The sequence below is a fragment of the Heptranchias perlo genome, chromosome 12 (assembly GCF_035084215.1).
Source record: "Heptranchias perlo isolate sHepPer1 chromosome 12, sHepPer1.hap1, whole genome shotgun sequence".
NCBI lineage: Eukaryota > Metazoa > Chordata > Chondrichthyes > Hexanchiformes > Hexanchidae > Heptranchias > Heptranchias perlo.
In genome coordinates this window covers 23,437,302-23,464,472 of record NC_090336.1, presented here as the reverse complement: position 1 = coordinate 23,464,472, position 27,171 = coordinate 23,437,302, and the positions used below count along the sequence as shown (strand labels likewise).

The 27,171-nt window shown below is 44.6% G+C and overlaps 1 protein-coding gene across 1 annotated transcript in view; it reads right to left on the bottom strand.

Moving 5' to 3' along the window:
* Positions 1-27,171, bottom strand: part of myrf (myelin regulatory factor) — a 277,298-nt gene that overhangs the window by 97,423 nt on the left and 152,704 nt on the right. Inside the window, exons 5-8 of the mRNA XM_067993584.1 lie at positions 15,913-15,974; positions 3,258-3,528; positions 2,550-2,650; positions 291-414 (exon numbers count right to left, since the gene is read on the bottom strand). Of these exons, the coding sequence (XP_067849685.1) occupies positions 291-414; positions 2,550-2,650; positions 3,258-3,528; positions 15,913-15,974 (558 nt within the window). The remainder of the gene's footprint in view (positions 1-290; positions 415-2,549; positions 2,651-3,257; positions 3,529-15,912; positions 15,975-27,171) is intronic.

The window sequence follows — 27,171 nt, the reverse complement described above, 5'->3', positions numbered from 1 at the left end:
GTGGGATTATGGCATGTGGTTTGCATCAATTTCCTCAGTGGCAACTATGAAGTTACTTGAAGACATGCACTTGGAACTTGACTTGGCTGGAAAACTTCCCCATAATCCCTGACGCACAGGGAATAATGTGGCAAAAGAACCTAAAATGGAAGTCGAGAGCAGGAGGTTCATCCTCTAGAGAGAGAGAGAGAGAGAGAGAGAGAACTCTTAAGCAATATTTTGGACTCACTCACTGTGTGAATAGTTGCAATGGGGTTACTGTGGGGAATCCCACACTGGCCGTTACTCACAGTTCTTTGCAGTTGACGTCGCAGAGAGCGGTCCACTTGTTCTGCTGGTGCGGCTGCCATTTTATGCACTGGTAGTTGGGGTCCAGGTAGGAGCTATTCAGGCTGTCGTTGTCCTGCATCAACCCTGAAATCAGGTGGGTAGAAAGAGGTTTGATAGCACACTAAACCAAGATGAAAATGTTTCTTTCAATGGCTGAAAACTGCTCCCCAGAAACCACAGTTCCAAGACCTGCCAGATCAGTCTGCATTGCCAAGTGTGACCACCCTTTCTGACGATAGAGTCATTTTTTTCTCTCCAGATTTCTCTCGGCTGACTCTTGCTGGGATATGATTCCACAGGTGCTGCTTGTCCTCTGGTGCCTTTTCCAAGCAGCCCATTCTTCATGTGTGAGCCCAGACAGTGAGACCTGCAAGTTGGCGCATTTGCAGCGCGGCTGTCCTAACACCTGTCAATGTGACAGTGCCACCAACCTACCACCATTGACTCTCAGAACCCTCGCTAGCCAGTGCCGGGCAGTTTGGAGGTCAGATAAAGACTGCAGCCAGTTAAAGGGCAGCATTAGTAAGATGGCGGAAGGAGTCGCAGATTTGGGGGGTGTCAACAGCTGGAAGCTGCCCTCCCCACCCCCATGAATTTCCCACACATCCGTGGAGGTGCTACTGGTAAAAGTGAGGGCCAGGAGCAACAATCTAATGGGCACTGAGGGCAGGAGGCCCCATAGAGGCTGTCTGGAGGGAGGTGGCAGAGGCAGTCATTGCAAGCTTCAGGGACACTTCTTCTAAAGAGACAAGGCACCTGCACCTCTCATTTTCATGGCATGACCTCTTATAGGGCAAGTCCCTACGACACTCAGAGGCCTGTAACATTTTTTCCAAAGGGAAAAAAGGACATACAACCAGCAGAGGATCAGCCAGAGTCCACAGGGAAGGGAGGCGATAGATTGAATAGGCAGATCCACAGGAGCGCCAGTATGAGAGGGAAAGGTTGAAGGCAAGTGTAATCCTATACTGTCTAACTGCAGCTTGTTCTAAGTTGTGTCTGCTGGAAAACTGCTGAAAAGAGTCAGGGAGAAACAAAATGAAAGCATGTCCGTTTTTGGGTTAAATAGGCTACAGTGTCACTGTTTGGCTGAGGGTGGATGATGCCTTGACCACGTGAATGCCGCATGGAGTTGGCAGTATATAAAGGACTGCCCGAACTGCCTCAAGGTGGGTGGGCAGAGCAGTTGGAGTCAAAACAAATGATCTCAGACAGCTTCACCATATGGTCGCCTGTTCTCCAAAGGATTGGGGTAAAATCCATCTTTTGTACTTTGTTACTGTGTATAACTAGTCGTACTTGATCATTAAAATTTCTGATTGCCACTGTATTGGTTGTCTTGTCGAACTGATTTACAGCAAGTCTCGGCATGTGTAGCTTCAGTTTCTTGTGGCTGCCCTTCGTGCCACCACCTTACTTACTCTAGTTCCTAATCTACTACTCCTATGAGGGGCTCCCTGAGTGGCATGAGGTTAAGCAGTGGGTGGCTGGGATGGTCACTTGGAGCCTTAGAGCCCTGAGGTGTCTCGTTTCAGGGTAGCTGCTATCCCAGAAGGACCAGTTTCCAGCAGCCTGGCAGTTGCAGCTTTTCTCCAATATAAGGGTCATCCCCTTGACCTCATTTAAAAGTGATGGAATAAGCTTGTGGTGGGCCTTAAAGGGAACTGGTGTTTTTTTGGATTGAGAATTCAGGTGCAGTTTTTTTCTTTGTGTGGCAGATTTGAGGTGTTGGCCTTTAAGAATGCATTTTCCTCTGTTTACTACCTCAAATTCACCCCAAAATGAGAAGTAACTCAGAGAAGAATCCAAGCGTGAGTGTCAGCAGGGACATCACAGCCAAACCTGATCCTATCTTCATCCAACACCAAGCATGTGCTTTCCCTCAGGGGGTCACCGGATAAGATTATCAGCAAGAACCCCGGCTGATTATCTCCCTTCATAGCCCATGGGCATCATAGCCTAATTGTGAGGAGACAACTGGTCCTTGTCTGAGATCAGCTAACTCAGCACAGCTTGAACTGGAACTACTCGGTCTGTATGGCTCAGCACCACACTGACCAATGCATTTACCCACTGAAATACAGGAGAATCTCTACATCAGCACGTTCAATGATAAAACATCAACATCTCCCCTTCTCTACACTGCAAAGTAAAATAGTCAGGCAGTTATTACTCTAAAGTAGAGTTTAAGTAGCAATCAGAAGGAATGGGGCTCCTACCTGGCTCCTGTTTTATCATTCCATTCAATGTCTGAGTGTCTAAAGTGTTTGGAGGGGAGTCTGAATGTTTCCGCTTCTTGGCTGGATGCACAGGAATACCACTGCAGAGAGACAAGATATCACTGAGGTCAGATTGCAGAAGGGAGTGAGGAAGAGAGGGAGAGGTAAAGTGAGAGAGAAATCTAAAGACAAACTTCATTCATACATTCTCATCAGAATGCCTTTCCTTACTGAGCTCGGCTAATTAAGGCTGCTCAGAGTTAGTGGCCATGAGTACCAACCCAGATACTTAGCAATATTTAATACCAAGTAAACACAAATGGGGTGGGTTTTACAAAAGCAGAATAAAGATAAGGTCGCCACCAAATCAACAGCAGCAAAAATGTCAACAGCATATCAATCTGTCGATATCTAACAATTGAGTGTATGTATACGTACACACACAAGTTCCTTTTTTGCACTTGATGTGAACAAGTGGATTCAGAATACAATCAGCAGTAATAAATATCTGAAGTTTGAAGACTGTGAAGACTATTGCGTGTTGAACGGTTGAAGAAAAGGGACACTTTCAAATAAAGTGATGTGATTGTATTAGAGGGGTTGGTCTGAACAGCAGTACTCTGAATATATATAAACACAGATTAAATCGTGCATCAAGACACACACACAAACACATGCTCTCCAAGGTTATAGTCTCCTGCATCGTACTCTGATCCATGATGTTGCAGAAGCTGGTGAAGCATTTGTGACTGCTGGGCTTGATGGAGCTCATTTGGAGAGATTCCCGATACTGGATACTGGGGCATCATTGGCTCAGGCTTCATGTACATCTCCCGTGGCACATTGGAATAGTGGGGATTGGGCGGCTGATGAGGGTGCGGCGGCTGGAGGTGTGCTTGTGCAGGATGTTCCAGACGAGTAGGGGGTGTCATATGACATAAATGCTCAGGTGTCATAGTGCGAAGGAGGTGAGATTCTGCTGAAAGAGATAAACAAGTTTCAATGTTTTACAAATTGGTAGACTTGAGCAATTTCCCTTCATACTTTGCATCATCTGACAAACACCCCTGCCTCATTGTGGATTTGTTAGGAACTGGTTTAAGACCATAAGAGATAGGAGCAGGAGTAGGCCATTTGGCCCCTCGAGCCTGGTCCGCCATTTAATGAGTTCATGGCTGATCTGATTTTTACCTCAACTCCACTTTCCCGCCCTTTCCCTATATCCTTTGACTCTCTTGCTGATCAAAAATTTGTCCAACTCAGCCTTGAATGTATTCAATGACTCAGCCTCCACAGCTTTTTGGGGTAAAGAATTCCAAAGATTCACGACCCTCTGTGAGAAGAAATTCCTCCTCATTTCTGTCTTAAACGGGCGACCCCTTATTCTGAGACTATTCCCCCTAGTTTTAGATTCCCCCATGAGAGGTAACATCCTCTCAGCAGCTACCCTATCGAGTCCCGAGGTTTAAGATCAACTCGATATTGAGTCAATATCGAGATTTAAGATCAACTCACAGTTGACAGTATCCACATTGATGTTACTCTGGGTAACTGAGCCCAATCCCAACTTCATCTAACATCTACAAATACACATTTTCCAGTAGGAACACTGGCACCAGTTATAGCATCCCCCCTGCCACCCTGTCTGAGGTAAATCAGCACAGACTGCAGGTTCAACCTCGGAATCTCCTGGTCCTGTATGGCTCAGCTACTCACTGCTTCAGCCAGTTCAGTGATCAGGAAGAGAGGTTCTTCTAAAGTGTCTGGGATATTGCAGCAAGTCTTCCACTTGTACATGAATCCTTGACCACCCCTTAAGCCAACGGCCTCGCTGTTCATCCTGAAAGACTATTCTGTCAATTTGATATTTTCAGCTTGCCTTTATTGTCTCCAATAGACTCAAAGCTGCAAGCATAGAGGGGACCAAGAACCTACAAAAGATGCAGCCTGTTGGCAAATTATTGACTCTCGGCATGGTGAAATTGTGCTGAAATTTGAAACAGAGCTGCTCATAAAGTTGCTTTTGCTTTTCAGTTTTCCCCCCTCTCCTCTTCTGAAGGTGTGGACTCATGCTGAGATATGATGCCTCACACAAGTGACCATTCTTCATGTCAGAAGATAAACAGGTAAGTGCTGGAAGGTTATTCAATCATAAAGGGCACCATAGCTGAGGGGTAAGGCTGAGCATGCTGGGGCTCTTTTCTCTAGAAAAGAGAAGGCAGAGGTCTTTAAAATTATGAAGGGGTTTGATAGGGTAGATGCAGAGAAGATGTTTCTACTTGTGAGGAGTCCAAAACTAGGGGTCATAAATATAAGCGAGTCACCAATAAATCCAATAGGAAATTCAGGAGAATTTTTTTTTACCCAGAGAGTGGTTTGAATGTTGAACTTGCTACCACAAGGAGTAGTTGAGGTGAATAGCATAGATGCATTTAGGGAGAAGCTGGGTAAGTACATGAGGGTGAAAGCAATAGAAGAGTATTAGGATAATTAGGTTAAATGAAGTAGAGTGTGAGGAGGTTAGTATGGAGCATAACCACTGGCATAGACCAGTTGGCCAAATAGCCTGTTTCTGTGCTGTAAATCCTATGTAATTCTATGTAATTATCTTGTCCTCACCCAAAGTTCACACATGTGCACTTTCCAGTAGGAGTCACTAGACAGTGATCATGAGTGGGGCCCCAGTTGATTTTCTCCTCTCTAGCCCAGGGATGCTGAGGCCAACTTTAGAATCACAACTGCCGTGACTGAGATCAGCTAACTCTGTACAGAGTGATGATCAAACCTTACCGGTCTTTACGGCTTTGTACCATACTGTATAGTACATTTATTTACTAAGCCAGCGAGGGAACATTCTCAAAATAGTTGCATGAATGTTTTCTATGTAGTTTAAGCAGAGAAGCTCAGAGAGCAGTTTTATTTGAGGTCAGCTAAAGCCCACAGTCTGGTTGTGATGGAACTAATTATATCAAACATCCAGAGATGTTGCTTGCTACCCATCAATTGCAGAAAGCACATCCAAACGATTGTTTTTCTACATCTATCTACAGTGTCTTTCCATCACATGGAAAGTTATTGTTACTCACACTCGAGGGTCACTCTCAGGAATGCTGTAGCGTGCTGCGCCATAGACCGATGGGAACGGGTCTGCGCCTGTCACTGCTTACATGGTAGGCTCCTAATTTCAATCATGCCATTATAGGCAATTGTCAAGTGGTCATTTTAAGTGTGAGATGAAGGTTGGGATAGCCCCATCCTTTGTTTTCTCTGGTTGGACAAAACAAGGAGAAGCTCCAGTAACATTCCACTGCTAACTGGGCTATGAATGAAGCCCCAGAAACACAATGAGGAGGTCGTCTGACAAAGGCCACAAATAAAGGGGAAGGAGAAGAGTGGATGTGGATTTTGATGTGTGGGAATACTAGGAGCGGAGGTTGCCACTAACAAACGCACAGGAAGGAGTTTGCTTGGGGGCACGTTGGACATGGGCAGAAAGGCACGCATTGGCATGGAAAACTGGGAGCAACAAGAGGCAGCAAGAAGTAACAAGGATGGGGGAAGATAGGGTGGTCAGTGCAAGGGGCTGCAGTCACAGCGGGGATGGGGGAGGGGGGGGGTTGAGAAAGAGTAGGAGGGATTTCTTAAAAAAGCTTCCCCAGCAGTGACTTTGAGAATCCCACACTATTTAAAATAGATACTGCTGAGTATTTATTTAAAATAATATACAATGTTTCTCCAGGTCACTGCCAGGGAAACCTTTTCAACAAGTTTCCCTCATCACCCGCTGTAAATGGAGCTCTCCCCCACTACAACTGACCTCAAGCTTTGAGCCACAAATTGTGGTAATGGGGATTGAGTAGGCAGCATTCAGCCATTGGCCCAATTCTTGGAGCTCCACGGTGGGCACTGTTGTGGAGAGCAGTGTCAGAATGCCACCTACCTTAAGATGCAGCTGTGTGGTCTTAAAGTTATTGTAAGCAACAGCACGACCTATCTCGAAAGACTAAATCAGAGGTTAAGTAAAATGAATGTAATCTTGATCATGACACAAAAATGCAACAGAAAAGTGTGATGGACAGGTGGACACTATTGTGATAGAAGTGGCGTGATAGGAAAAAGTAGTTAAGTTTTAACCATCACAAAGTGTGGACATATAGAAGACTTTTAATATATTATTAGTAATTTGCCTGTGGTGGTTTTTTTATATACAACATGGTGATGTAGTTGGGAGGGAAACTCGCTCCATCTAGTGGCCAGACCCTGTAACTGCAGTGTGACAGTTGACAAAGTAAAATTGAATGGAAAATGTTGACCTAGCGATTTATAATGGTAAATGTTAATAGAAAGGTGTGGATCAAAAATCATGACTCAAGAAAATAATGCTTCTCAACAAAAAGTGCATACCCTATAAAATATTTAAACATAGCCGCAATGCAAAACTGGGATATTTAAAAGGACATTTAATAGGCAAATCTTTTCTCCCGCAAATGATGTAATGACAAATCACATCACCATGTTTTTTTCATGTGATGCCAACTTAAGAAAAATGACGCACAGCTTTTTGATTTTTCTTTCCAAAAAATATCTTTCTTGAAGTCCTCCCCTTTAATAATAACTCTAATCTTAAAGAAGGTGCTGTATTGGCTCAATTGTGTAACTGAACCCCACAGATGAGAAGGTCCCAGGTTCAATCCAAGTTCTGTACTGATGTGAGCTGGGGGTGCTACTTAGTTTCAATGATCCTGGAAGAGTGAGAAGGGAAAAACAATCACTGAGGAACTTCCAGGTCAGGCACAACACTGTCAGAGGGAGAGGAAAGCCCCCTTTAATTGATCTGGTCCCACTGGGTCATTATCGACTGACCCCAGCTAAAAAGTGATTTTGCTTGCGGGCAGGAGTGAGCCTGGCTGTGATACCCCCAGGATTAAAATGCCAATACTCTCTATCTAAACGTGTGCATGAAAAATGACTATTTAGATGAGGTACTAGAAGGCGAAATCCCAAAGAGTTAGTGACTTCAGAATAGGGGAAAATATATATTCTTTTAAATCTTGGATGATTGTAAAATAAGTTAAAATATCTTTACATAGCTCACCCAAACGGGGAGGGGAGTTGCAAGTAGTATCAGAGAGCTGGAGCACTTTGTGTGAAGTTTGTAGTAGCCCAGATTTTATTGTGTTTGTTCTGGCTCTCTGCCAATCTAATGGAGGGAGTTTTTCCTTGACATTAGCACATTTCAAGGTGTACTGTTTCTTATCATTCTGAATAACTCTCTCACTTTTAAAAACACACAGTTTCTTAAACAAACGGTTGTTATAAATTGCCTCCCTAATCTGGATAACCCTCTTAGAAACATTCCCACAAAAGAATTAAGGGAATCATTTCAGATTCTTAAAATCTGTTTGAATTTTCTATTCTTTATCCTCTCCACCCCCAAGTGAATTCTGTGCATCGAGGTGAGTGATGTTTGTGTTGTGGAACAGAACTGGGCACCCAGTAGAAGTATCAAGCACTCCCAGGTCATATACAGCAGGAGTGTGCAACCTGTGGCACGTCCAGGCCCACGTCCAGAAGCCCAAGTAAATCTGTCCTGTTTGTACTTACTCCTTATTCATGGGTTTGTCCTGTTTCAATTTTGTGGACCCCTGAGGTTTGGAAAGGGCTGTCTTTAGTGCTATTACCTCCGTGGTGGATAAATATTAAATCAGAACACCAAGATGTGTTATTATCTGCAACTTGCGATATAGGTAAGTTAATTATAACATAGATTCGAATGCTGCCTCCCCACAAGGCTCCATAGTACATCCCGATGCAATCCATGATGACAAAAGATTGGCCACTCCAGAGGTACAGCACTGATTAAATACAGAGCAAAGGTTCTCTACTTTTCCCAAACAAAGTACCTCTGCCCTACATTATAAGGGAGCTCTTTACATAAGAACATAAGAAATAGGAGCAGGAGTAGGCCAATCGGCCCCTCGAGCCTGCTCCGCCATTCAATAAGATCATGGCTGATCTGATCCTAACCTCAAATCTAAATTCATGTCCAATTTCCTGCCCGCTCCCCGTAACCCCTAATTCCCTTTACTTCTAGGAAACTGTCTATTTCTGTTTTAAATCTAATGCACCTGTGTGACATTTTTCTTTTTCTATATATCCTGTGATCTCTCTGGGTAAGATGACCAATAGTGGTAGTTTTGTGGCACCAAGAACTGGATTGAGACTGCCCAAACTCTTGGCTGGGAGATAAAGAGACTTTCACCCAGCAGTCTTCACTGATTTGAGCCCAGAGTTAAAAGTATAAAAAAATAAACACATTAAGTTTTTCTGCAAGAAAGTTTTTGGGAGCGTACCTAGAAAGAGGCTATGATGAAAGGGGGCAAGAAGAGGGGAATTAGTAACATGGAAGTTGGCACAAAGTCCTTCGTTATTTTCTCTGCCAAATGGTCTTTAACCATTTTGAAGATGTGATCCTAGAGTTTTATCTTGCAAAGTGTCCATAAACACGATTATAGGGAAAGTAGTGGATTCCATGGTTACCATCCCTTCCCCCTGTTGCCCTTATCTTTACTGGACTGGGAGTGGGGGGATGTAGTGGTTCGACACTGGCCCTTCATCTCTGGAAGCTGGGTTCAAATCCAGTCCACACAGATGGAATTAAAGTCTCCTCAGCCTGTTGCCTCTAAAATTACTCTGTGAAATATGTTTGTGGTAGCCTCAACTTAGTTATCTAGTTCCCATTGAACATGGATCCACAGTTCAAAACTGAACCAAACCTCAACACAAATTGACATTAACGGGCAATTTCAAGAAGAGAGGCCACAGGAGGGCCTCCGTTGATGTGGGAAATTTACTCTGGTGCACTAAGGTTAAAGCATGTTGTTGGGGCAGAATGGAGGGTGCTTTACCTGACCTTGACCTGGGCCCAATTGATGGGCGATGTAGTATGAATTTTATCCTCCACCTAAGCGCATACGGAAATGGACATCAAAGTGCTTAATATTGATAGCGAGTGCAAAACTTAGGAAAATGGTCCCTTTCTCTACATTGAAAGCTCTCACTTGATGAGCCGAATATTTGCTCCCCCCATATATACACATATTCATACACCAATAACGTGGATACAGAGGTAACATTACTAGGGCACAGTAGGATAGTTCTCCATTTCCAACATCAGCCAACCTATGGCCTCTCTGAATGAGTAGAGGAATTTTAAGGTCGCGTCTATTACCACCACTGTGGCGGAGCTAATATAATCTGCTATTGCCATCGACAGGAAGTGGGAGGATAATACTCACCCAACCCTTTGTCTGGAATGTGTAAGCGGATCCAGTCTGCTGCAGAGTAATTCAAGTTCTCTGCAATGTGTAATTTGATCCAGTCATTGTCAGGCAGGTTACAGAGTATTACTGATTTCAGAGAACAGACAGTGCTAACACTACCGAGTTCAGAGAACGCACAGCGCTAGCACTACCGAGTTCAGATAGGAAGGGGTGAGGGATTTCAACATGAGGACGAGAATTTTAAAATCAAGGTGTTAATGGACTTGGAGCCACTGTAGGTCAACGAGCACAGGGGTGATGGGTGAACAAGACTTGCTGTGAGTTAGGTTATGTGCAGCAGAGTTTTGGATGAGCTCAAGCATATTGAGGGTGGAAGATGGGAGGCCGGCCAGGAGAGCGTTGGAATAGTCGAGTCTGGAGGTAACAAAGGCATGGATGAGGCTTTCAGCAGCAGATGGGCTGAGGCAGGGGCTGAGATGGACAATGTTGTGGAGGTGGAAGTAGGTGGTCTTTGTGATGGACAGGATATGGGGTCGGAAGCTCAGCTCAGGGTCAATTAAGATGCTAAGGTTGCAAACAGTCTGTTTTAGCCTGAGACCAGTGGCCAAGGAGGGGGGTGGGGGGAATCAGTAGCGAGGGAACGGAATCTTTGGTCTTCCCAATGTTTAATTGGAGAAATTTGTAGTTCATCCAAGACTGGATGTTGGACAAGCAGTCTGACAACACAGAGGCAGTGGAGGGGTTGAGAGAGGTGGTGGAGGTGAGGAAGAGCTGGGTGTCATCAGTATACATGTGGAACATGACATCATGTCTTCAGATGATGTCGCCAATGGGCTGTATGTAGATGAGAAATAGGTTGGGTCCAAGGATAGTTCCATGGGGGACTCCAGAGGTAACGGTGCAGGGGTGGGAAGAGAAGCCATTGTGGGGATTCTCTGGCTATGACTGGATAGGTAATAGTGGAACAAAGCAAAGGCTTTCCCATTCAGCTGGACAACAGAGGAGAGGCGTTGGAGAAGGATGATGTGGTTAACTGTGTTTAAAAACTATTGAAATAAAGATGAGGAGGGATCGTGCACCATGGCCACAGTCACAGAGGATGTCGCTACTGACTTTGAATAGGGATGAAACCTGATTGGAGAGGTTCAAATATGGAGTTGCGGGAAAGATGGCAGACAGGTATGGGGCCAACGGACAGCAGCATGGCCTTCTAATCCACAGCTGCAGACAACGCACAGTGTCTTTTGGATTACAGGCGATAACTGTTGAGAATTGCAGGCAACACAACCTGCACATTGTCTCCTCTTCGTTCCTATAGCTACCTACCAGTTGGGTTATGTGTATCTATGAATTGCTGCTCATCCTCCTTCCATTATTCCTTCTCTTCATTCAAGAAAAGGAGATCACAAGTTAACTATGGATGAACAAGGCCATTTGGCTCGCCTTGAATCAATGTTGATCCCTCTTTGTGTGAAAAATGATTTCTTGATATCATTCCTACATTTGAATCTATGTTGTTTTCTCCTATACTAACGATCCTCCTTGTGGCTTTTCTCTGCACTGGCCACAGCACATCAGTAGCTCCCTTGTGCCTCAGTGACCAGCACTGCCCAGGGAGTCAAGGTGCGGTCTGAGCAGCAGACTGTTCATTATTTCCTCTGACAGGAAGGCCTGGACTTTCCTTTATGAAAACCACTCACTTCTGGGTGGTGGTCGGGCAAATGGAGTGGGGCAGGACACCTCAGCCAGAACACCGCACCAGAACTGACCACCTTGATTTCGGCCACGATTTCCCTCCCATGACCCCTCTGTGGTCCTGATCATTCTGCTGGCAGCGCACCCACAGGAATCAAATGAACGGGGGGTGGGGGGAATTGCCAAATTCAAACGCATAGGCTAAAGAAGTGACATCAGCAGCTATACCCCCCTCCTAATGTTTGGCTAGCAGCTACATGGATCACCTGGACTGCCACAGGAGTAGACCATTGAGCCCCTCGAGCCTGTTCCGCCATTCAGTTAGATCATGGCTGATCTGTATCTTAACTCCATCTACCTGCTTTGGTTCCACATCCCTTAGTACCCTTGCTGAACAAAAATCTATCAATCTTAGTCTTGAAATTTTCAATTGACCCCCAGCCACAACAGCTTTTTGGGGGAGAGAGTTATAGATTTCCACTGCCCTTTGTGTGAAGAAGTGTTTTCTGATATCACTCCTGAACGGCCTAGCTCTAATTTTAAGGTTATGCCCCTTTATTGTGGATTCTCCCACCAGAGGAAATAGTTTCTCTCTATCTACCCTATCAAATCCTTTAATTATCTTAAACACGTTCAAGTCATTTATAAATATAGTGAAAAGCTGTGGCTCCAGTACAGATCACTGGGGGACACCACCAGTCACATCCTGTCAATTTGAGTACATACCCATTATCCCTACTCTCTGTCTCCTACGCACCAACCAATTCCCTATCCAAACCAATAAGTTGCCTCCAATTCCAGATGCTTTCATTGTTGTTAACAGACTCTTATGTGGAACCTTGTCGAATGCTATCGGCATAACCTGTAAAAACTCTAATGAAACCCCCCTGTCTGCAGGGGGAGTGAGGCCTCTATATTGCGAGTAGCTGCGGGGGGTGGGGGGTGAGACCTCTATATTGCGAGTAGCTGCTGGCGGGATTGTGTGGGTATAAGTCCCATCCTGCCACTTCATCAACACCATCTCATTGTTTGTGAAACCTTGCTGAGTGCAAATTGGCTGCCGTGTTTTGGTCCCTTTATTTCTTTTCTTCCTTCCTTCCCTAGGTATGGCCCCCATCTTCACCCCTGCAAGCCCAAGGAGCACAGGCTTGGATGTATCCAGTGCACAACATGCTTAACCATCCATCACCATATCAGGGTGGACAGCATCAAACGCTCTCAGGCCTCACCCTCCTCTGTCAAGACCGCCTACCACTCCAGGGTAATCCTGGAGAGCAATAATAACCCTTCGCTTCTTTACTGCACCATCAATCATTTCCATGAGCTCGACCCTACCTACCCCTCACCTCCAACAACAAGTTGCGAGGAACTCACTGTCGCCGTGGTGCACTATCCCCCCTTGTCCTCAATCTCATGGCCCATAGTCATCAATCACCATCATGCTTGCGGACTAGGCCTGCTGGAATGGTGTAGAAGGACATCTGGGGATCAGCAGCAGGTGAGCCTTTGAATGGCCTACAAACCCAGTGAAGCTCCCATGGAGGCCTGCCTGCCGCTAAATACCATAATGGCAAACAACACATAAATGCAGTGTCACGCATGTTGGTAGGAGAAACTCCCCTGTCTGCTGGAGGAATGAGGCCTCCACATTGAGTATCCTCCCACCTCGCTTTGACTCTGAAAATACTCGACGCCAGGCCAACCCAGCAATTGATTTGTGGGTCCCCTCAAATATGTGGCCCATGAACGGGCACCACAAGATCATGCGGGGAGCTGTAGCCGTTTCTCTGTGAGGCTGAGTTTGACAAATCCACAGCATTGACTATTTTACATAATTTGAGCTGCAAGGTTGGTTTAGTGAGGCACATTTCATTCAACGAGAACGAGTGAGGGTGTCGTAATTGGAAATGATGTCACCGGCGGAGCCGTAGCTTTTTAGCATGCGCTGAGAGTGATGTCATCGGGTGGCCCGGGGCTCGCGCAGGAGGATGTCACGGGTCGATGGGAAACTGTCACTAATCGCTCCGACAAACTAAACACTGTGGGAGAGAACTGCAGTGACTGATGGGGCACTGTGTGTGGGTCATGAATTGTTTTCAGGTTTATTGGGTAGAAAGTGGGGCGGGGGGGGGAGGGTCACAATTTACATCACAAAGTGAATGGTGACACCGCCTCCGATGATGTCACTGGCCGTGCATGCGCCGGTCTTTCCGAGAAATCAACTCGCTGCCATTCAGGAAGAACGTGATCCATCTCCCCATCTGGACCACGTTCTCCCACTCTTTACCCCCCCCCCTTAGATCGGGATCACATTCTCCCCCTGCCCCCCCCCACCCCCACTTCTGCTTCTCCCCTTTCTCCGGGCTCTGCTCTCCTCCCCCCCTTATCGCTACCTGCATCGACTGCGTTTTTGCTGCTTGGCCATTGGCCTCCGGTCCGCGCCTTTAGTGAGCGGCAGTGAGGGCAGTTGGTGACCTACAATGTACATACGCGGCAAGATCGCTGTCCCGTCATCGAAAGAGGAAGTACTCATCCCCTGGCTGGGCCTCCACCGAAAACTCCCGTGCAGGATTGTTCTCCGCTCCCACCTGCTTCCCACTGGGAATTCAAATCATCAGTTTGAGCCTGACTCCCTGTTTGCTTCGTGCTGCTCCACAGTGTCATCTGTGAAGCTCTAGTCAAGGATTTGAACATGTTTTCTGGCTCTCCGGTGCAGTACTGAGGGAGTACTGTATTGTCAGAGGTGTCAAACTGAGCACCTATCTGCCTGTCCCATTGCTTCAGGCTATTGTTAAAGTTCCCATGGCACTATTGGAAGAAGATGAAGGAGCTTTCCTGGTGTCTTGGCTAACATTTCTCCCTCAACCAACACCACCAAAAACAGATTAGCTGATCATTCATCTAATTGTTACTTGCGAGATCTTGCTATGCACAAAATGGCTACCACGTCCAGCTCCATAACAACAGTCACTGCATTTCAAAGTAATTAATTGTACGTGATGTGCCTAGGAACGATTCTGACAGACGTGATAAGGCGCAATAGAAATGCAAGTCTTTATTTCCCAGTATCTGTGCTCTCACCAAAACACTCTTAAACGTTAAAATTCATCACAGAAAATGTGCTCCCTGACCAAACTCTAATCTTACAGGTATCGTAACATTGCACGTCAGAACGTGAAAGATAAAATCTGCCCCATTTTTCCTGGAACTTTCTAGCGAGGTGCAATTCACCTCTGCCACTGCCAGCTCTTCCTCCCTTTGGGAATGTCATGGTTGTTTCCGACGGCTGCATTTCTCTGCTGCCTTATCTGTACTGGAAGTTAGAAAGTACTTATTTGTAGCAATTTGACACAGAATGCATCAATGGGCCCACTGATGACTCACATTCCCCACAGATTAAACAGTAAGCCTCTCTCCATCTCCCTTCCCCCCCCCCCCACCACCACCCCGCCCCCACCACCTCCAATGTTGAAAAAGAATCGCATTCTCTACAATTACAAGAGCAAGGCCCAGGCACTAGCTAAACCACCTCCTCAAAAAGTCCCACACAAGACTATGTTTTACCCACCGACCGAACCTTTCCCTGTATTGTCTTGTGATCTAGTCTACATTTCCTTCTATTGGTTCTGTTTCCATTCCTAGTCCTTGTCCCTCTTCTCTCACTCTCTCTCATCGCACTCTCGCCCTTCCTTCTCACCCTCCATTCTTTCTTTTTTTCTCTCTTCTGCTTTCTCCATCTTACTCTCTTTCACTTTCTGATTCCTCTCTTTCGTCCTCTCTGTCCTTCTTTTTCTCATCTTTCCTCCTCTGCATTTCACATCACCCTTTCTCCCGCCAGAACTTAAACATCTGACACACAATCACAATACCGATGAATAACTTTCCAACAGCCCTGAATTCACAGGGTCCCCGACAAAAGGAACACTAATAAGCACAGCACAAAGGTTGAGGAACACAGCACAGCTCAAACAGCACAAGGAGCTGAAGCAAAGCTCATTAAAGCAGTAAGAGTCAGTGAAAGGTACTTGCAACAAGCAGAAACTCTTATTCACCATCCAGAGTCTTCCCTTTAACTATTCTTGCTTTTCCCCTCCAGTCCTCAGCACATCACTTCAAAGAGTGTCCACTGACCAGTAGTCCTCTTCCCTACAGGTTCCTAGTGTCGCTGCTGCAGTTTTTCTCACTTGCTGGCATTGTTTACTCACTAATTTTAGCACGGCAAGCCTTTCAGTTAAGTGTATCTCACAACAAAAGCTGAGAGCTTTGATAATATTTATAAATGGCCGCTTTGACTGATAATTCAGGCATGCGGTCACACCTTTATTCAGATAGAAGTTTGGTAGAGCCTAGAGCGAACCAATGCAAAATGGGAACATGGGGCTTACCATTCACCTGTTGAGGGGAGTACGGCTCGGATCCAGAATCAGGAGGAGATTCAGGTAAAGTGCTGAGAAGACAAAAGTGTTGCACAACATTCAGTCGGAAGGTAAAAAAAAAAATCAGTGCTATGACTTAACTTTAAAAAGGGACTCTAGCAGAAATATTATTAAAACACTGATTACATTGTCCAATACTTAACCTTTTCTTGACCAATTGGCAGGCTGTAATCGCACTCACATACTGTGTATGTAGGCTTCAAAAACAAACCAAATCATTGGAACATCACAGACCTCTTAAAAAGGAAATGTGTTGCTGTGCTTTCTTTTAATCGTTTCCTCCCTTTTTATTTAAAATCCAAAGCAGCATTCGCTCCTTTGAAAGGCACAGCTTCAGAATTTTCTTCCTTGTGGCTACGGTGATCCTCTAAAGCAACTATGTGCGGCCAAGGCCTGAGCAGTTCATTAGGCAGCCTGTTTAGAACAACAATTCTACCTTCACAGGATCCCTAACAAAGGCAACACTTAATAAGCACAGCGCAAATGATTGGCTGGCCCACAGCAAGTAGACGGGCGGGGTCCTTCATGTTGTGAATTCTGAATGGTGGCTGGTTTGACAGTGGCACTGGCAGACGTATGATAACAGGTTGCCCACCTCCCCTCATGGGCAGGAATTGTTGAAATCCACAGGAGCAGAGGGTAACTCAAAGTAGGAGACAAAGTAAAAATGGCGGGGGGTGGGGATGAAAGGGGGGAATGGCAATGATGGTGCCAGACAGACTGAGCTTGCCCAATTTTAACATATTAAGTTTTGAACAGTGTGTATTATGGGGTTCTCATCCTTCTAACAAATCCAGTATTGAGACATTCAGCACCCAGCAACCTGGCTCCAACTTTTATTATTGAGAAACCAAGGTGAAGGGTCAAGGCCACCTTGCAGGACACCAAGATTAGGAGAGAAAATGGGAAAGTCAATGTAGGTGACATCAAGCTTGGGCTGAACTGCTCAGAAGGGAGTTGCATCAGTCCGAATCCCCTCAAATAATGATGTGGAGATGCCGGTGATGGACTGGGGTTGACAATTGTAAACAATTTTACAACACCAAGTTATAGTCCAGCAATTTTATTTTAAATTCACAAGCTTTCGGAGATTTTCAAATAATGAAGCAGTCTGAGCCCGCATGCAGCAAGACCTGGACAACATCCAGGCTTGGGCTCATAAGTGGCAAGTAACATTCGTGCCAGATAAATGCCAGGCAACGACCATCTACAACAAGAGAGAGTCTAACCACCTCCCCTTGACATTCAACGGCATTACCATCGCCGAATCCCCCACCATCAACATCCTGGGGGTCACCACTGACCAGAAACTTAACTGGACCAGCCATATAAATACTGTGGCTACGAGAGCAGGTCAGAGGCTGGGTATTCTGTGGCGTGTGACTCACCTCCTGACTCCCCAAAGCCTTTCCACCATCTACAAGGCACAAGTCAGGAGTGTGATGGAATACTCTCCACTTGCTTGGATGAGTGCAGCTCCAACAACACTCAAGAAGCTCGACACCATCCAGGACAAAGCAGCCCGCTTGATTGGCACCCCATCCACCACCCTAAACATTCACTCCCTTCACCACCGATGCACAGTGGCTGCAGTGTGCACCATCCACAGGATGCACTGCAGCAACTCGCCAAGGTTTCTTCGACAGCACCTCCCAAACCCGCGACCTCTACCACCTAGAAGGAGAACAGCAGCAGGCACATGGGAACAACACCACCTGCACGTTCCCCTCCAAGTCACACACGATCCTGACTTGGAAATATATCGCCATTACTTTATCGTCGCTGGGTCAAAATCCTGGAACTCCCTTCCTAACAGCACTGTGGAAGAACCTTCACCACACGGACTGCAGCGGTTCAAGGCGGCGGCTCACCACCACCTTCTCAAGGGCAATTAGGGATGGGCAATAAATGCCGGCCTCGCCAGCGACGCCCACATCCTATGAACAAATAAAAAAAACGTGGAGAAGGGCAGAAAAATAGCCAGATAAATCCCTGAAAGTTGGACCAAGCAGAGGAGGTATATGCCAGAAGCATCATTAGAATGTCCTAAACTGATTTTTATCACAATACCTTTTTACATCCACTTTGTCTATTCCCTCCATTATCCTCATGTATCACCCTCACCCGCATCAGAGCGGATACGAATTCCTGAGCTTCTCTTCATTGTGCAAAAATCAAAATTTGGGATCGTTTCTGTCGCTCTGAATCCTGAGCAGTTCCTCACCATGTTTGTGTAAGTACAGTGACCCAATCTGGACATGATCCACCCACCGGGAATTTCCTTGTGGGTTCTCCCGATCGGCTGCTGTTTACACGTCTATCTAGTTAAGAGTGGCCAATTGGAAGATCCTCCCCAGGGAATTCCTGGTGCATATGTGGTCTAATTAATGCTTTGTAAAGTGTTAGTGTTAGTTCCTTAGGTTTACTGGGGCTGATATTGACGTTTGGCGGACTTTGAGCTGGCGGTAGGTGGAGCGATCAGGCCGCCCGTCCATTGTCATCTGTGGGATGAGAGGCTCATTTAAATCTCACTGGCGAGCTGCCCGCACGTTTCCCCCAATGGTGGGCAGCTCACCGAGTTGGAGGATGGGATTTCCGACGATCCTGGCACCTATGTAGAGAAATGCTTGAGCCTCTTAAAAGCGAGGTGTCATTTTACTCTGCTGAAATTGTTGTCTCGACTCCCAAGATTTGGGGTGAGAGTTGTCACATTGAAGAATACCAAGGTTTAATGACTCAGCACTGGGGGTCTTTGTGGAGCAGGTGAGAGAGCCCACGGACAGGTTCTTTTCCCCACCGACGCCCAGGCAGATGCTGCAGCAGGCCTTGGGGGAGATAGCGGAAAATATAAATGGCAGAAGCATCAATCTCGGGACATGGGTTCAGTGCAGCAAAGGGTTCATGGACCTTACCCAAACAGCAAGGGTGAGAATGATGTTTAGCTGCATTAGACCTTGCATCATCACTTCCTCCCTCCTTACTTCTCCTCCAATCACAAGGTGATATTGCACCAACTCTCCTTCTCTTTCTAATCACTCACTCACCTGTTGCCCTCACAACAGTCACAAACAGCATACTGCTTTGAGCTGGGAGCAACGAGAAAGCATTTCACTCCTCTGCTGATTGCTTTCACATTTCACACTGGAGCTACTTTCTTGCACAGTGTTAATTGTATCCATGTGATTTATATCAATTAGTGTTAATTGTATTCAGGTGGCGTATCAACTGGGGACTCTCTTGCATCCATTTATAAGTGAGCTGATCTAGGGTGTGCGGGTGGTAATGTGGAGCTCTGTGAATAGAGGCTTGGAAGCAACTGAAGATTAGGCTCTAGCATTCTATCATTCACCCCCTGGCTATCCAGTTTGTAACTCACATGACCACTTCCCCATCTTGCTCACAACTTGCTGCTTCTCCCACTCAGCATGCCTACTACAAGAAGATGCTTGACATATCTGCACAACCCTAACTCACTCCCACTCTTTCTGCAGGACAAACTAGCACACAACAGCTGAGAAAGGACCAGAACCGAGTGAGGGCCAGCCTCCATTCAACCCCTCACCCAGATGAAGGAGGAAGCTCTTGTAGACCCTTGGCCCAGGCAGCTCGAGGAGCAACACTGGTGCAGTCAATCACACCCTGTACTTGGGGGAAGCCTGCTACGTGAGCATAATCTACAGCCCTTTCCTGCTGGCCATGAGGAACGAGATACACTGGTTGCTCTTGGCATAGAAGGCGTCAGTCACCTGCTTGATGCAGGCATCGACTGCAAACTGAGCAATATGACAGATGTCAGCTGCTGCAGCCTAGAAAGAGCTTGAGGCAAAATAAATTGAGAGTTGCAGTGCCATTTACTGCTACAGGCAATGCATGGTCAACTGTGGAAGGGGGTTGGTGGTCTTGCTGGAAGAGGTTGCACAGTCTCCTTGGAGAAGTACAGTCTCTTCATTTGAGCAGTCCTCTTCCTTTGTGGACTCCTAACTGCCCCAAATATAGCTCTCTGCTGCTGCTCATCCTCCAACCAAAATGGAGTGGCCAAGACAAATCCCATGTCGTGCAGTATCCAGAAACTCCCTGAATTTCCTAAAGGCTTTGAAGCAAGTTGTATCACAAATCCATCGATGTCAATGTCTATAACATCACTATGAAGCAAGATTGTTTTCTTCTCTCCAAACAAATGCCAATGATCTGAGTACTTGCAGGTGAGTGCCCCTTTAAATAACACTTCGAATGACCATTGGTCTGTGCTCCCCAATACTCTGCGTAACTTCTGTGATTTTGGGCAAAAATGGAATCGGGGTCCTACTGACATCATGTGACCCTGATTTGAATACAGTCATGAGGCTCCCACCTGAAACAGGCAGATGCCTGGGCCACCCTTGTGGAGGCCCCAATCAAAATGGTGGTGGGTGGATTGGGAGCGGAAACAGGGCAGTAAGTTCAGGGCAGCGAATTTTGAGCACGACTGCCCCGTTCACACTTGGTGGGGGCCGTGAAAATGAGCCCCACTCTCTATCTAGCAATTAATACACCCAGCATTTTATTTGCCTTGGCAAATGCTGCTATTCACTGTGGGGAGGCTTTCAATCTTTAGTCAAATATTACAGCTTGAATTTGACTTATTTCACTTAATGGTATACCCTTCATGCTATAATCACATTTGTTATTTTTAGTACCAGTGTTTGTTACTTAGTATCTTTCAACGTTATATGTCATTTGTGATTCGTCTGTTCCATAGCTAATTCTCTATCCCCCTGTACTTGTCTGAATTTTATCCTTTTCTTTTCCGCACCCATATAACTTGGTGTCAGAGAAATTCTACTTTTTGTACCTTTAGCAAGATTATTTATAAATTCAGCAGCAGCCCAGCACTGACCCCTAGTATTCTTCACTGGTCGAAGCTGTCTATCTCATTGCTCTTTGTTTCCTATTAGTTAGCCAGGTCGTTCACAAAGATTTATTGGCCAAGCCCCAATATCCTCAGCTTTGCCTGAGTCCTGGGGGAGAGAGAGCCAATCTGGGGTGGGGTAAGAGGTGAGTGATGTTCAATCTGTTCAACAATTCCTTTATTTTTGCTGTGACCTTCCCTTTATTTTAATTTCAGTTCAAGTTCAACGTTGGAGAGAGAATCCAGTTGGAGGGGTCTGCAAGCAAGCAAAAAAAAAAAATCCAATCCTTAAAATAAATCAGTCAGAATCAGTATAATCGCAAGTTAGTGATTCAGCTGGGGCTCCATGGGTTAAAAGTATCAGTATAAAAACTGACCCTTTTTATTAATTGCAGTAAGACCACACAGGCTGTTTTGATTCACGCTCAATAATGTAAAGGTTTATCAGATATAAGTTTTTTTTTAAAAGCAATGTTTGCATGGTGGATACAAGTTAAACATTGGGAGCTAGTCTGTACCAGGCTGACAAAATGGACCTAATCTACATGCCTCAGCCAGTGGGGGAGGGGAGACTTCCTTTAAACGCACCGTTTCTCTACTGTCTAGGTTCAAAGTTCAAACAGCAACACTACCGCTATATAAAGCATTAAGAAGATCACACGTTGTCTTCTGGTCACCATACTTACAAATAGTTATGAAGATATCGGTCCAGAAATTCTTCAGGGGCTCTGTCGGTCTCCTGCTAGAACTCCAGCAGGAGGCCAGCGAAGCCCCAGTTAAACGGAAGAGACCTGGTTGTGCAGGGTCTCCACTGTTTTCTGGAGTTTCATCATTGCCTTGTAAGGGGCAGTACTCTGTCCACCCTGTACAAAGCAAATCATAGCTGGAGGTGGGGGGGTGGGGGTGAAGCCAGGCACAAGGAATCCCTAAACCGGGAGTTCCTACCCTTCAGGCTCACTTGGGAGCCAGCGTTGCAATGGCAGAAGGTATGTCAAGGTGCGCTGGACTCCACAAGCTCATACGTTGGCCCCACTGATTGGAGTCCCGGCCTGGCAAGCAGCTTGGACCCCCAAAGAGTCTCAACGTTTTGAAATAAAGTCTTCAATGCAGGAAACGCAGCAGCCAATTTGTGCACAGCATGGTCCCACAAACAGCAATGTTAAAATCACCAGATAATTTGTTTTTTCATGATGTTGGTTGAGGGATAAATAGTGGCCAAGATAGCAGGAGAATTGCCCTGCTCTTCTTCAAATCGAGCCGTTACATCCACTTGAGAGGACAATGTTTAATGGAGAACTCCCCTGTTCTACCCAGAAATAGAGACGGGTTCAGGTCATTGAGGTAGAGTGCCCTTCGGGTGTGCCTTGCTTGCCTGTTACCCAGGCACAGGAGGGACAGAAAAATCGACCCTCTCTCTGTTCTTGTTAATTGTAAACAATTTTACAACACCAAGTTATAGTCCAGCAATTTTATTTTAAATTCACAAGCTTTCGGAGGCTTCCTCCTTCGTCAGGTAAATGTTAGAAAGAAGGCTATTCTTTTTTTTCAAATTAGGCAGTGAATTTCAGCAGGTTATTCTACAGTGGGGCGAATCAGAGCCAAATCCAATTCTGTCTTCGTCTGACATCAACACATCCACTTTCTAGAGACTATGCAAATGAATAATTAACATTTAGTTCAATACCAGTAATCAAAGATATCACTCTCAATCCCATACAAAAGAACTATCACACCTAATCTAGTACAACTAACAAACATATTCCCATATAAAAGATCAATCAACTCCTAATCTAGAGTTTATAACCTACTACCATTCATACAGTGAAAGTAGGTACCAAAAGTATACATCAGAAGGCACACCCCATCATTGAAGAATGCTGTTATGCAGGGAGACAATGTTAAATGGTGATCTAAACCCAGCTGGCAGTGGTGAGGAAGACTTGAGTCAAAAAAATCCTGAATAGAATTATCATTGATTAATCAAGAAAAAGAAGGCAGAAATCCAATTCATCACATATAATCGTTAGCACAACAAAGGACTTTGAAAGACATCAACATGTTTATGCACATAAACAGTATTAGTGTAACAACAATAACTTGCATTTATATAGCACTTCACAGGAGGTTTATCAAACAAAATTTGACACTGAGCCACATAGGGAGATATTAGGACAGGTGACCAAAAGCTTGATTAAAGAGGTAGGTTTTAAGAAGCGGCTTAATGGAGAAGAAAGGGGCGGAGAGGTTTAGGGAGAAAATTCCAGAACTTAGGGCCTAGGCAGCTGAATGGTGGAGCGATAAAATCGGGGATGCACAAGAGGCAAGAATTGGAGGAGCGCAGAGGTCTCGGAGGGTTGTACGGCTGGAAGAGGTGACAGAGATAGGGAGGGGTGAGGCCATGGAGGGATTTCAAAACAAAGATGATAATTTTAAAATCGAGGCGTTGCCGGACTGGGAGCCAATGTAGGTCAGCGAGCACAGGGGTGATGGGTGAAACTTTAAATATTAAGCATTTTTCATAACTTGAATATAATTCTGCCTTTACAAAGTCAATCTGCATTGAAGATAGGAACAGCTGTGAAATCATATGCAGTCATGTATACATAAAAATTATGTAAAAAATACATGTACATTTTTCCCTTTAATTTACACCATGCACCAGGTCACATCTAGAGATCATACTCCCAGGTCCTCATCACTCTGCATCCCGCTACAAGTAGTTTGGAAAAAATGGCTGTGTGACAGGCATTGATTTTCCCTCCAACTCCATAAGGCAGTTCCTGGCCTCTGTAATTCCCATTGCTAACTGGTTAATATTGGGAACTCAATGTGTGGGGAAATAGGGAGATGAAGACAGATCCAAGCACTCTGTGTGTGTGTGTGTGTGTGTGTGTGTGAGAGAGAGAGAGAGAGATGGAACGACAGCTCAAACTATAATATTTCTCAATTACATTTTCTCAATTTATTTTTTAGTTAGGCCAAATATTGTGAATTTAAAATAGGACTCTGTTTCAGTACCCTGAAAGGAACTCTTTGGTCTTGGGCATTAGTTTAACCAAAACATAGTAATATTTGTAGTTAACAATTAGTTTCAAAGGGAAGGTGACCCGCTTCTGTTATTGCTATTACCTATAAACCAAACCCAAGCAGATCTAGGTTGTCTGGCTAATATCTTAGATTTGTGAAAAGACAATGTACATAAATTTGCCACTGAGAGTTGAAACAGAGTTGTGATTACTATAACCATGAAGAGGTTATGCCAGATGGAATTTGTAACAGACCTGAACTAGTAAACATCTCTGGAGATGGCGATGGGGTTGCTATTCTCATTCCCATTCATTTGACTGATAGAAATAATTATTCTAAATATTGCCTGTTGAGAAAATTCACAGTATGAAAGGTCTCCTTTGATGTGGAGTGTCGAAAGCCTGCTTGGACTAAGTGTAGCTGGCTCTCCCTGTTCTGCAGTTCACTTGTTTTCACCATTTATTTACAGAATATAGCAGTGAGACAGAAGCCCAAGAGTACAGAGGTGTGTACCACCTGAGGATTCATAGGCTCAGTTGAAAGATTCTAAAAGGGATTTCATTACACTTTATTATTTTCAAGTCAGGATAAAACAATGTGTATGTTTAGCATTGAATTTTATTCTGTATTTATTTTGCATCTATGTATAGTTTAACCTTTGTAAAAAAATTAATGATGTTTTAGCCTGAAGAACATAATATGACAGCATGATATTTTTCCACCTATCAGGAGAAAACAGGAGTCAATAAAGGGCCACCCATGCAACCTTTGGTGTGAAATACGCTAGTAAAAGAACAATTTTTAATCCTGAGGCATGTAACAGTGCATCTAAGATTGTAAATTTCGGATCATAGAGAATAAAGGCCCGCTTATGGAAACTGCAAATCACTGTGAACACGAATAAAAAGAATTGGGAAAAAGCCAAAATTGTAACAGAAATGACTATGGTGAGTAACAAAGAAGAATTAACTTGCATTTCTACAAGCCTTTCATGTCATCAGGAAGTTCCAAAGTGCTTCACAGCCAATTAATTACTTTTGAAGTGTGGTCACTGATGTTACATAGGCAAACACTACAGCGAGTCTGCACAGAGAAAGATGTTAGTTGAAGGATAAATGTTGGCCACAACAAATTCTCTGCTCTTCTTTGAATAACACCATAGGATCTTTTATGTCCACCTGAACACTCAGATGGGAGCTCGGTTTAATGTCTCATCTAAAAAATGACTCTTCTGACAAAGCAGTGTCCCTCAGTACTGCACTGAGTGTCAGCCTAGATCATCTGCTCAAATCCCTACAGTGTGACTTGAATCCATGATAATGCTAGCATCAAGCTGCTGACACACTTTTTGTTTTGTGTTTATCCTGTACCAAAATAGACCCACCATTTTGGTTTTCCTTCCTTCCAGACTGCTGTGCTAATGTCACTGCACCACTTGCAACCCAGAACGGCTCTACTTACTGCAATGGCGATCAGACTGTGCACCAGCTTAGAAGTTAATAGCTGTTAATAACTGTAATGTTTACATTTTTTAACTATCAAGGAAACACAGGTGATAATCATGTGATAATTAGAGACCTCCTGTCTGCTTTTAAAATTCAACGATTTGGGGTTTTTTTGGGAAAAAAACTCAGATTAGAATGAGGAAAAACATTTTTTCTTGTTCAGTCTCCTCTCTCAGCCTCCCCTTCCTTATGCATGTCTGCCTCTCTCTCACTAATATCAGAAATTATAATGTTTTCATTTTCTGTCCACATAATACAAATGATAATTTAGGACTTTCTACTTTTTTCAGAATTCAACTAAATCGTTCTTTTTAAACATGAATTGAAATTAGGATGTTAAAAGACACTCACTCTCTCTCTCATTTAATGACCCTGAAATTCTGTGGGGGTTCTACCGGTCTCCTGCCATAACTCTGGCAGAAGTCTGGTATCAACCCCACAGATTTTCAGGGCTAATATGTTTTCTGAAGTTTAGGGAATAAAAAATAATAATTACACAACATTAATCAGACATTCTCTTACAAAAATTTATTTGAATGTTTTTTAAGAAAAAATACACAAATAAATTTAACAAATTTACCTGAGACAAGCTTTTGAAACTTGTGATAGATTTTATTCAAATAATTTTGAAAAACATCTGAGCCAAAACTGCTCGAAGTTGAAGAAAAAAGTCAACAGTTCAGCTGATTAAATAGTACTGATGTATCCTGGGAAATTGGATACACTACACATGCTCAGACTGCAAAATCTAAATTCATAGGAACAGGAATAGGCCATTCAGCCCCTCGTGCCTGTTCCACCATTCAATCAGATCATGGCTGATCTGTACCCCAACCCCATTTACCTGCCTTTGCTCTGTGTCCCTTTATACCCTTACCTGACAATAGTCTATTGATCTCGGTCTTGAAAGTTTCAGTTGACCCAGCATCCACAGGCTTTTTGGGGGGAGGGAGGGAGTTCCAGATTTCCACAACCTTTGTGTGAAGTGCTTCCTGATTTCACTCCTGAATGGCCTACCTCTGATTTTGAGATTGTTCCCCATTGTTCTGGATTCCTCCATGAGAGGAGATTGTTTTTTTGTACCTACTCTATTGGATCCCTTTATCAATTTAAGGATCTCAATTAAATTACCCCTCAACTTTCTAAACTCAAGGGAATACAAAATAAGTTTATGCAACATGTCCTCATAATTTAGCTCTTTAAGTCCTGGTGTCATTCTGGTGAATCTGCACCGCACCCAAGGCCACTATATCCTTCTGAGGTTCAGTATCTAAATCTGAACGCAGTACTCCAGATGGGGTCTGACCAGGGCTCTGTACAACTGAACCATCACTTCCTCACTTTTGTACTCCAACCCCCTTGAGAAAAAGGCCCAACATTCCATTAGCCTTTTTGATAACTTTTTGTGCCTATGCACTAGCTTTTAGTGATTTGCGTACAAAGACATCAACCCACTTTGCTCCTCCACAGCTCCTAGTCTGTTAACAGAATCACAGCTCTGGGCAAAAATATTAAGTCCAAATCCAAATTTTGGGGAGAAGCTGAGACCTTCAATAATGAATGTAAGGAATCTTACAACACCAGGTTATAGTCCAACTGTTTTATTTGAAAATCACAAGCTTTCGGAGGCTTTCTCCTTCGTCACTTGCTCACCTGACGAAGGAGAAAGCCTCCGAAAGCTTGTGATTTTCAAATAAAACAGTTGGACTATAACCTGGTGTTGTAAGATTCCTTACATTTGTCAACTCCAGTCCATCACCGGCATCTCCACATCATGTTCAATAATGA